This window comes from Dromiciops gliroides, chromosome 1 (genome assembly GCF_019393635.1).
Source record: "Dromiciops gliroides isolate mDroGli1 chromosome 1, mDroGli1.pri, whole genome shotgun sequence".
NCBI classification, from domain to species: domain Eukaryota; kingdom Metazoa; phylum Chordata; class Mammalia; order Microbiotheria; family Microbiotheriidae; genus Dromiciops; species Dromiciops gliroides.
In genome coordinates, this window is record NC_057861.1 from 707,690,059 (window position 1) to 707,702,293 (window position 12,235).

A 12,235-nucleotide genomic window follows, 5' to 3' on the forward strand; every position below is an offset into this window, starting at 1 on the left:
CAGAGGCAGGAATTAACTTGAACCCAGGCTCCCTTGACTTTGAGGCAGACCCTCTGTACACTGCATCAAGCTGCTTCTCTTCCCTGGAATCTTCTCTCTATGAATCTATTCATCAGATCCTTTCCCCCGCTAGAGCAGGTTTTGACACTAAGGAGGGGAATCCTAACACCTGGAGATCAGATGAATGAATAAAAGGGGAGAGGCTTGGACAAGAAGTGAGTGACATCGAAGGAAGAAAAGATGCTAAATGGTGAGGTTGGCTGTCCCAAAGACAAACATTGTTGGTTTCATAATTTTCTCAAGGGTAGGTCCTACCTGGTGCTTATATGTACAGGGTGTCCCAAAAGACTTTGTGCAAGATTACACTTGCATGGAGACTTTTGGGACACCCCTGATAGAAGCCATTTTTTTTTAAAAGCTCATAATTAGTGTCAATAACTTATCCAAGCCCTATTTAGTGCAATGGATAGAGATAGATGTTAGATAGATAGATAGATAGATAGATAGATAGATAGATAGATAGATAGATAGATAGATAGATAGATAGATGATAGGTAGATAGATGGATAGACAGATGATAGATGATAGAGATAGAGAGATAGACAATTGATTAACAGATTATATATATGATAGATGATAGAGAGAGGTAGATAGAGATAGATGATTGATAAAGCGATAGATGATAGACAGAGAGATAATAGATAAGAGAGATAGATAAGAGATAGACAGACAGACTCAATGGATGAAGACTCTTGCTAGAACAACAGAGAGACAGACACATGCTCCCTGACTCTGGCAGGCTTCTACCTCTGCCCTAGCCCACACCAGAGCACAGAACTCTCTGACGACCTCTCCAAAGGTCTGTTCACCTCTCTACTACTTACTACCTGTGTGACCTTGAAAAATAACTCCAGTTTTCTGGGCCTCAGTTTCCTTTTCTGTAAAATGAGGGGGTTGGACTTGATGGCCTCTGAGGTCTCTTCTAGCTCAAAATATATGATCCTACAAAAAGGAAAAGACTTCATGCTCACTATCTTTTTTTTTTTTGGAGTCAATTTGAGTTAAGAGACTTGCCCAGGGTCACACAGCTAATAAGTGTCTGATGCCAGATTTTATCTCAGGTCCTCCTAAGTCCAGGGCCAGTGCTCTATCCATTGCACCACCTACCTGTCCCAAGCTCACAATCTTTTGAAGTTATTAGAGGAAGGAACTAAAAGTTCTTGGGAGTCCCTAGCCAGCCATCACCTTGTCTGACTCCCTGACTCTCCATAGGGCCTGGCAGACAGACAAGGCAGATGGTTTTGCTTTATTTTGGTTTAGGGAGTCTTGTGTTTTTGAAATGTGTGCTTTTATTTCTCTTTCACATTAGAGAAGTTCAGCTTACCACTGAGAAGAGAGGGTGTAGGTGACATGTGTGCGTGTGTGTTCCCTGGAGGAGAATACTCCATTTTACAGGCACAGAGTGTTCCCTTTTTGGTGCACAGCAAGGAGGAGGAAGGGAGGATGGAGGCTTCCATTAGCCCAGGAGCACCTGGCTGGGAGCCACTTAGTTCCTCAGCATCCAATAACCCTCAGGTAGTGTTCACAGGTGGGGAAGATGAGGGTCCTGGGCATAAATCATTGGAATCTGAAATAGGTCAGGGTAAAATTCTGGTATCTTTAAAAACTCAGATTGTGAATTAACTGGATTCTGACTTTCCCAGAAGGAGCTCCATCCCCTTGAGACAATGAGATTAACATTGTCCTGCAGAACGGAGGCTTATTTGAAGTTGAACCATAGATAATGCGGGCATTGTAATATCACAAAGACCAGAAATCTGGGACGTCCCTCCGTTTATCATCCCACCTCCCTGACAGGTTAAGAGTCACTGCAACTATTTATGAAGCACACTCAAATTTGCAAAGCTCTTTGTGTTCATTAACTCTCCAGCATTGGCAACCCTAGGAGGAAGCTACCCAAATGGATCTGTGGTGCCCATCAGTTTGCATGCTCCCTCTGATAATGCAGATGCTTTGTGAGGGTAGGCACCCTAGCTAGGGGCATAGAGGCGCTTCACCAGGAATTGGGCTGCTTGGTGCTCACTATTTTGGCTGTGGCAACCCATGAAATACAGAAAAATACCAAGCATTCCTCAGTCCTGGGCACCTGCAGTCCTGTGTATGTGGTGGGGGCAGAGAGGACTAAGAATCAGTTTTTAGACCATCTATAAACTTGAACTTGGTTGTTGGTCCTCTAAACATGAGGGTCTTGTCTGATGATCAATGAATGGAGATGCTGTTGGAAGAGCTGATTGGTATCAATGTTCTCACTATAAATGAAACATGAAGAAAGAATTACAGTTAAGTGCAAGGCTGACTTAGAGCTAAGTATAGGATCAAAGATTTAGACCTAGAAGAGATCTCAAAAGTAATCTATTTCAACCCCATCATTTTATAGATGAGGAAACTGAAGGCCAGAGAGGATGACTTGTCTGAGATCAAATGGGGAGTGAGAGACAGAGGCAGGGTGTGAACCCATCTTCTGTGTTCATAATAAGCTGCTTCTCCTAAAGCCTCCTCTCCTTGGGGTGTCAAAGAAATGAGCTGGCTTTTTCATGAGTTGTTATTACAGGTATTATTGCCCCAATTTCATGGATGATGAAACCAAGGCTTAGGTTGATAAAAGTGACTTTCCCATGCTCACATAAGCAGTAAGTGAACCCAGATTTTCTGGACCCCAATTTCAACAGTCTACCCATTATCCTAAGAGGCAGAGGTAGGGTATACAATGATAGGATGGCTGTGATCCCTTTAATTCCTTTGCTAACATGAAATCTAAGCCAGTTATTCTCAGAAATATTTATGTGAACAGGATAACAGAGAAACAGCAATGAGCTGGGTTTATTAATATTGTAGGCAGCATGATTTTCAGTGACCCAAAACAAAGTATTCCTCAGCATGATACTTAGGTGCTCAAAACAAGCAATATCCCCTATTTTCTTCCCACATCTCAAACCACCCTTAAGAGTGAAGAATTGATATCAGCCAAGAACCTTTCCCTTCCCAAGTTCACAAACCTTCCCTTTAAACTTGAAAGACTTCCAAGAACTCGTGTATAGTAAAGTAAGCAGAACCAGGACAACACTGTGCACAGTGACATCAATATTATTTGATGGCAAACTATGAATGACTTAACCATTCCCAGGAATACAATGATCCAAGGCAATCCAAAAGGATTAATGATGAAGCATACTATTCACCTCCAGAGAAAGAACTGCTATTGATTGAATACAGACTGAAACATACTATTGCTTACTTTCATTCTTTCTTTTTTTTTCTTTTATTCAAGTCTTCTTGTACAAAGTGACTAATATGAAAATGTTTTACATAATTGCACATCTATCACCTATATCTGATTCTTTAGTCTTAAGGATGGGGAGGGCAAGGAGAGGGGGAAAGTTAGGAGGGATCAAACTTGGAACTCAAAACTTTAAATAAAAATGTTTAATTTTTTTTAAAGAAAGAAGTTAAATATCTGAAAAGAATTTTAGAAAAGAAAGGTATGATGGATCTCTGGCAATTAATGAATGTAAATAAAAAGGAATATAAATATTTCTCAGCTGTATCAGGCACTTCCCCCCAAATTGGTCATGTTTATAGAAATTTATAAATGCAGAAATATTGAATATATTCCTTACTAATGACAAAATAATACATTGTAGTCAATGAAAAGCAAAAACAAACAAACAAAACCAAAAACAACCTGCCCCCACATACACCCCTCGCCCAAAGGAAGGAAAGAGAACAGAATCTTGACATATTATTTTTGAAAAGTTGTCAATCCCTATTCAATAACTTCAAAACTCTTACATGCAGGCCTGCCCAGAGACAAGACTTCTAGCCCTTGAAATTAAGGGGAAAAGAGAAGTAACCTGTGGTAAGTGGATAATGTTGTACTAAGTCAAGAAAACTGGGTTCAACTCTTCAGATTGTCTCTGTGATCCGGGATGAGTTAATCCTTTTCTCTAGGCCCCAGTTTAAGCAACTACAAAAAAAGGAGGAGGGGGACCCGAACTAGATCATCTCTAAAGTCCCTTCCAACTCTAAAATACTATGTTCTAAGGTCCTCTCCAGATCGAACAATATATGATCCTATGAATTCTGGAACTTGAGCAACATGTCTGCTTCCCACTCCTGTCTTAGATGCACTAGCAGACTATGTAGAGCCAGCAGAGAAGAACCATGAACCTGAGGCCTAATGGAGAAGGGGAATAGCATTGAAGGGAAGGAGAAAAGGACTTGAACTCACAATTATATAGAAAAAATATAGATTGAGTATACATCATAGCTTTAGAAGGGGCCTTAGAGGCCATACAGTCAAACTGCTTCATATTACAGCTGAAGAAACTCATCTGAGACCCAGAGAAGTGGGAGTGATTTGCCCAAGATCATGCAGGGAGTGAGTGGAAATGAGAGGATTTGAACCCGAGTCATCTGATTCCAGATCTGATTAGGGTTCTTCTCACTGTGTCACAAGGCCTCGTTTCTATCAAGTCATCCTGCACCCTTCCCTTCCATATATCCTAGGGTAGTACCATAGAAGGACAGTCAGGGAGAAGTGGGAGGTGACCAGAAGAACCAGATACATAGTCATCATGACAATAAGAATGCCATCTTACATTTATTGAGTGATGAGGAACTGTTTTGCTTTACGTCTTCATAGCATAGTGTTTTGCATGCAGAGAGAGATATAGGGACTGAACCTATGATTTTACTGGTACAGGGAACTACAAAGTGAGGAAATACTCTCTAACAGTGCAAAATGATACCTCCTCTACAGCTTACAGTCTTAGAAAGTTGCTTAGAACACTGGTAAGTGCCTTGGTCAAGGACATGCTGCTAGTAAATGTCCTGATTCCAGGACCAGTACTTTATCCACTGTGCCACCTGATTGCCTAGTTGTTATACAATAATGGGAAAGTTGTTTAACCTCACTGAGCCTCAGCTTCCTCATGTCAGATGGAGATAATAATTGTGTTGTGATTAAAGCATGGTATGATGCCTAAAGCATTAGAGACATGTATGTTATCATTTTATTTGATATTTGGAATCACTTTGTGAGATGGGTATTACCATCACCATCTGATATATTGAGAAACTGAAAGATGATATGATTTTCCCAATGTAGCACCTGTAATAGAACCCATCTTCTAGTCTAGGTGTGAGATTCCTGGACTTATCTGTTCAATTACATTCATTCCTTTAATAAGCATTTTTTGAAAACCTACTATGTACCAGGCACTGTAATAGATACACAGATGCCAAAAAAACTTAATTTCCTGAAATAGCTGACATTCTTTGAGAATGTGTTGTCTTTCTTCTGCCTTCTTTCATCTCAGCATTTAGATGGAAGGAGACTTAACCAAAGCTAAGAATCTAAAGCAATTCAGTTTTTTGTTTGTTTTGTTGTTGTTGTTTTTTGTTTTGGTGAGGCAATTGGGGTTAAGTGACTTGCCCAGGGTCACACAGCTAGTGTTAAGTGTCTGAGGCTAGATATGAACTCAGGTCCTCCTGAATCCAGGGCCAGTGCTCTATCCACTGAGCCACCTAGCTGCCCCAAGCAATTCAGTTTTATGCCTTTCTCCCCACAACCTGAATTCAGTTAATTGACAAAGGAGTCACTTGTTCCTTGAGTATACTTATTATTCCCCCCAGCTCCACCGTCAACCAAATGCCTTCCCCACTACTTACCATCTCTTTGTGATTGGGGTAGAATGTCTGTTCAATGAGAGGAAATTTCTCTCCTCCTAGATTCTTGTAGATGGCCACCAGCTGGGCAAACTGCAAAAGAAAACAAAATATGTTAAACCATTGGGGAGGGGGGTACCCTGGAGCAACTCTATTGAGCCCCCTCCCTCCTTCCCAGTTCCAGGCCCAACATCTCAGTCCCAGGTGATCTGAAGATCAGTTAATATATCAACAAATATTTATTGTGAGTCTGCTATGTAGAAGGGACTCCTTTTAGGTCCTAGGGAATATAGAGGTGTTTTTTTTTTAGTGAGGCAGTTGGGGTTAAGTGACTTGCCCAGGGTCACACAGCTAGTAAATGTCATGTCTGAGGCCAGATTTGAACTCAGGTCCTTCTGAATTCAGGGACGGTGCCCCCAATACAGAGGTATATTAAGACAGGCTTTGTTATTTTTGTTCTTCAGTTATTTTACAGTCACGTCCTACTATTCATGACCCCATTTGGGGGTTTTCTGGGCAAAGATACTAAGGTGATTTGTCATTTCCTTCTCCAGCTCATTTTCCAGATGAGGAAACTGAGGCAAACAGGGTTCAGTGACTTGCCCAGGGTCACACAGCTAGTAAGTGTCTGAGGCCATACTTGAACTCAGGGAGATGATCTTCCTGACTTCAGGCTCAACACTATCCATTGGGCCACCTAGCTGCCAAAAAGACAGGGACCTTGCCCTCAAAGAGCTTACCATCTAGTAGGAAGGAAAATTAATGCATGGAAAAAAATAAATGAAAAGACAGTTCGCCAATCAACAAATATTTATTAAGTACTTACTATATTCCAGGCTAAGTTCTGGGGCAAAGAACATGGTGCCTGCCCTCAAGGAGCTCATATTTTAAAAACATATATTATATATTATATACATAAATATACATATACATATAGAGAGAGACAGACAGACAGACAGAAGGTAGTATGGGAGATGGGGAAAGCCTCCTGCAGAAGGTGAGCCTTTAGCTGAATCTTGAAGGAATTCAGTAGGTAGAGGTGAGGAGAGAGCTTCCCAGACATGCCAGTGCAAAGGGGCAGAGATGAGAGATGGACCGTGGTGTTCAAGGAACATGAAGAGGGCTGATGCCACTGGCTCACTGAGTATGCACAGGGGAATAAAGAGTAAGAAAAAATGGAAAAATAGAAAGAGGCCAGGCTGGGAGGGGCTTTATCAGCCAAACAGAGGATTATCTATTTGATCCTGGAGGGGATAGAGAACCACCAGAGTTTAGTGAATAGGGTCCTAGGGACCTCATGGTCAGATCTGTATGTTCGGAAAATCATTTGTCAAGATCAATGATACAAGGTAAGTAGATGCTATGGGTCCAACTCAAATCCAACAGGGAGGGAAGGAGGGAGTCAAAAGAGGGAGGGAGCAAAGGGAGAGAGGAAGAAAGAGAAGAAAGAAGAAGAGAAGAATGAAAAAGAGAAAAGGGGAGGTGGAGGAAGGAAGGAAGATTTACATGTAGAAGGCATCTATCTCAGTGGTTACCTAGCCCAACCTCTTCATTTTACATGTGAGGAAACTGACACCAGAGACAGTGAAAGGACTCGCCCAAGGTCACACAGGTTGCATGTGGTGGAGCTGGAATTTGAACTCAGTTTCTCTGACTCCCAAAGCAGGGTTTTTTCCTATTGTACCATGCTGGACAAACAAGGTGCTTTTCTATCATTTCACTCTTCAAAAACACCATTTCTCTCTCTCTCTCTCTCTCTCTCTCTCTCTCTCTCTCTCTCTCTCTCTCTCTCTCTCTCTCTCTTTCTCTCTCTCTCTCTCTCACACACACACACACACACACACACACACACACACTTCCAAGGAAGAAAAGTTTGCCTTCGGTCCTCCTCAGCTCTCTCTCCCCTCTCTCCTCACTGCCCTATCCTATAGCCAGAACTTCATAAATCCTTCTTCTTGCCCAGGGCCTCCTAGTGTGGGAGCTCAGCTGGCACAAAGTACCCTCAGTTTCCCAGAGTTGCCTCTGCACTCAAACCTTCCCACACCTGGGCAATAGAATCCCTGAACCAAACTACGTGTGTCCAGAAGGGCCCCAGGGGAGAACCCCAATGGTGAGAGTTTCAGGCAGCCTGTCAGAAGGACAAAGTGATCTGTCTCTCAAAAATGTCATGTGGTGCATGATGGGAAGTAGCAAGGAAGAGGCTTGGGGAGAGCCTGAAGATGTTGGCAATGAACGGGCCAGGCTCAGGGTGAGCAGGTTGGGGGTGGGATCACACTTCTTGTGCTCTTCCAAACAGAGCATCTGAGCTTCCATGACCCTATTTCAGATTCCAGGGCAGTAGGAACATTTGGAAGGGAGTGGGACCACAGTTATATAATGGGAGAGATGGGAGGCTGCCTTCCCGAGTCAGCGTTGTGCCTGACCCTGGTGATCTCCGACCCCTTGGCCTCCTTTTGCCCCTTGCATCAGGGAGCTTGGACAAAGGAAAGAAACCGGGAAGGTCCATGCCAAGGTCAACAGTGAAAAGAAGAACCAGCACTCCCTGAATTTGTCCACTCCCATTAACAGGAAGAAGCAAAGACATGAAATGCTATTAGTGCAGGAGCTTAGCATGGCGAACCGGAGAACTTGGTGTTCATCCAGCCTTCCCTGCTGTTCCGATCCAGTGCCAAAGGCAATACTACGAGATTATGAATGGGAGAATGAACTCTCACCCAATCCCAGGCATGGCACATTACAGGGCGTAGGGCTTCTTGGGATCCCTGCTCCTGGGACCCTGACCTGGCATGGGCCTGGGGCAGGTGGATGAGGAACAAATTGGCTAATGTTGCTCCATTCCAGTCTCCCTTGCTCTGTCGGGAAGCACCCTTTAAGAGACCCTAGGATTCACAGAAGATGCCATAGTAACTAGGATGACATGTTAAGGGGAAGGGGGAATCAAGGAGAGAGCAGCAGCAGCATAGGAGAGATTAAAAACAAACCAAAACAAAAAAACAAACTACCTTCTTTTTTTGTGGCTGGGGCCATGCAGGCAGCTCAGTCTTGGGAAACACGGGGGTGGGGTGAAGAAGGAGGTCATAGGGCAACAGTGCTCCAGGAGCAAGGCAGGGGTGGAGGGCAGTCTGGGAAGGGCCGAGACTCCCAGGGGAGAAGGGAGGGTGGGAAGAAGCCAGAACAAGGCTTTGTGCATTTGGGGACGTCTCTGGACTGCTCTAATTAACTTCATATGCAGAATTGTATTCTCTTATCACTAGAGAAACCTGAGTGATCAAGGATAAGTAGATTTAGAGTAAGAAGGGACCTTAGTGGTCCTCCAGTCTCACCCCTTCAAATTGCAAAAGAGGAAACTGAGGTGCAGGGAGGAGAGGTTTCATGCCCAAGGTCACACAGGGTGTTAGTGTCAGAGAGTCACCTGTCATCATGATAATAGCAGTAACGCTTTACATTTCTTTTTTAGAGCACTCTGAGGTTTCCAAAGTGTCTTTCACTTATTGGAACCTCTTAACAATCCTGCTGGGTGGGCACATTCCCATTTTACAGGTGAGGAAACTGAGGTCCAAGGTGGTTCAGTGACTTGAACAAGGTCACATGGGTCATAAGTGGCAGAGCTGGGATTTTTTCATATTTTGCGTTTGTGTGTATCTTCCCAGCATCTCTCACAGTACCTTCCATATAGTAAGTGCTTAATAAACACCTGTTGGAGTAGATTGGACCTCCAACCATCCATTAATCCACCTCTCCATTTGTCTAGTCTTTATCAACCATCATGGGCTGAGGGAGAGGCATCAGTGGCTCTTTTCTTTCCTTCAGTCCCCACATCCAATCAATTGTAAGTTTTACTTCCAATTTATCTATTAAATCTATCCCCTTCTCTCCATTCCCATGGTCCCAATGTATCCCTCATCACTTTTGGCAAAGAGTATGATAATAGGCTTCTAACTGGTCCTTCCAATCTCTCTTCTTTCTAATCCAACCTCCATTTTAGGGGAGGGTAGGGAAGAAGGGGAGAGAATTTACAAAGCTCCTGTTATATTCCAGGTGGGGCAGCTAGGTGGCGCAGTGGATAGCGTTCTGGGTCTGTATCCACTGTGCCACCCAGCTAACTGAATACAACAGCTAACTGAATACAAGTGTAATCTTTCCTAAAGAGGGTATGGTAACAGTTACTGTCTTTTAAAGAAGAGCAGCTAAAAGTTACTGTTTTAATTGCCATTCTATGGTATCAAGGAGCATCTAGGTAACATTTTTCCATGAAGATCTATGAGAGAAACCACAGAGAAGACAGATAGAGAAGGCGATCAGAAACTTCTTTGTTGTTAGGACTGTTTCAACTGTTATTTTCGTGAGGAAACATAGACAACTTATGAAGAATGAGTCTTTAGAAAAACTAATTAGAGTAAAAGTTTGGGAGAAGATGAGACTTCTCCCATCATGGTTGGAGAGAAACTAGAGAGGACAGAGAAAGAAGATGGAAGTCTTTTATCTTTATGGAACCTTTTTGATGTTTGTATTTTGACAAGAATTAGAGATTTTTTTTGGTATCTTGAGTGAACTGAATGATGGGATTGTATTTGCAGAAGTTGGAAAAGATCAACTGCCATTATTGTGATGATCACTAGTAATGTTGTCTGTGATCTTTCTCATGGCTAAAATACTGTAAATAGTTATTAATGTCTTTGTTTTATCATGTATTTCATTGTTAATTCAATTGTTAATTTCAATTGTTAATAAAAAGCATTTTCAGTCATTTTAATGTTTATTTAGCCCCAGGAGATCAAAGAATTTAATAGGGAGATTAAAATCTTGAGAAAAGAGGTTTCTTCCATTTATGAAAAGAATGTATAATAATGTATGATGATAACGAAATATTAATATTTGATGAACTGTGATGAAGGATCTGAGCTTAATTGATTAATTGAGAGATGTATAAAATGTTTATTAATTTATAATAAAATATACAAACATACCTTGGATTACTCTAGAGGTCAGCCTGATAAGATTAAATATAGGAACAAGTCAAGTAGCACAAGTGAGATTGGTGACTTGTGGTAGCCCTGTTACACATGAAGGTAGTTTGGGGGGAGAGCACTAATAGTTTGTGTGATCCAGAAAATTCTCATATAGGAGGCAGAACTTTGAGTTAAGCTTTGAAAGAAGTCTGAAATTCTAAGAGGTTGTAATGAAGAGTCAAAGCAATCCAGGAATAGGAAAATGCCCGGGCAAAGGCATGGAGGTGGGAGATAATCATCTCACACACTGGCAATGCCAAGTTGGTCAGTTTGGTGGGACTGCGGAAGAAATCAAAGTGCAATAAACCTAGAAAGGTAGGACTGTATTTTATCCCAGAAGCAATATTGAGTCACTGATGATTCTCAATAAGTAGAGTGACATCGTCAGACCTGTGCTTTAGGAAGAAAGGAGACCTTTATTTTAGATTTTGTTGTTGATTTTTTTTTTTTTGGTTTTCGTGAGGCAGTTGGGGTTAAGTGACTTGCCCAGGGTCACACAGCTAGTAAGTGTCAAGTGTCTGAGGCCATATTTGAACTCAGGTCCTCCTGAATCCAGGGCCAGTGCTTTATCTACTGCGCCGCCTAGCTGCCCAAAAGGAAGCATTTATTAAGCATCTACTATGTGCCAGGCATTATGCTAAATGCTTCAAAAAATATTATCTCTTTTGATCCCCTGCAACAAACAACTCTGGGAGGTAGGTAGGTACTATTTATTATCCCCATTTTATAGCTGAGGAAACTGAGGCAGACAGGTTAAGTGACTTGCCCAGTGTCACATAGCTAATAAATGTTTGAGGCTGGATTTGAACTTGTGTCTTCCTAGCTCCAGACCCAGCACTTTATCTATTGTACCACCTAGCTGCCTCAACCATCTGTTGGCTAACTTAGACCCATCTTCTGGGCTCTCCACTCCATTATACAGTTTCCTGGTTCATTCCTTGCTCTTTTCATTGCACCCTACACTCTCTCTGAGGTTCAGAAAGGCTGAGGGGTTTGAGCTGCTGGTCTGGGTGTGAAGGGCAGAGCAGCTTGTTTGCAGCTGCCTGAAAAGTAGCTGCCCTGGTTTCTCCAAGGATCTGAAAGATTCAGGCTATCAGAACTGGCTGGTGGGATGTAGGATTTGGCAAGACTCACCAGTAATAAGTGCAATGTGATTTTGCAGTTGAGGAAAGAATGGGAAGAAACTGCTGAAATATGTGATTAGGGACAGGTGTTTCCTTCAGAGGCTGGGCTGAGGAGCCAAGGGGCTTAGCCTACAGGAACAGGATTCATGGGAATTGGGCCAACTGAAAGCCCGGCTTTCCACATCTCCAGCTGAACTGAATGGGAAAGACCCTGAGCTCCATTTGTCAGCACAGCTTCAGCAGATTTTCCGTTAAGACCCCTGCCCCCACCCTCTCTCACTAAGAAACAGCTGCTTTCTGGGCCCTAGGACCCAAGTCCTCCTCCCCCAATGCTTTGAGCCTCATTATGGAGATAGCTCCAGGGATGGCTAGGCT

At 42.6% G+C, this 12,235-nt stretch overlaps 1 protein-coding gene across 1 annotated transcript in view; it reads right to left on the reverse strand.

Moving 5' to 3' along the window:
- The window catches only part of SYN2 (synapsin II), a 269,596-nt gene that overhangs the window by 76,285 nt on the left and 181,076 nt on the right, over nt 1–12,235 (reverse strand). The window contains exon 5 of the mRNA XM_043976114.1: nt 5,731–5,820. Within this exon, the coding sequence (XP_043832049.1) occupies nt 5,731–5,820 (90 nt within the window). The remainder of the gene's footprint in view (nt 1–5,730; nt 5,821–12,235) is intronic.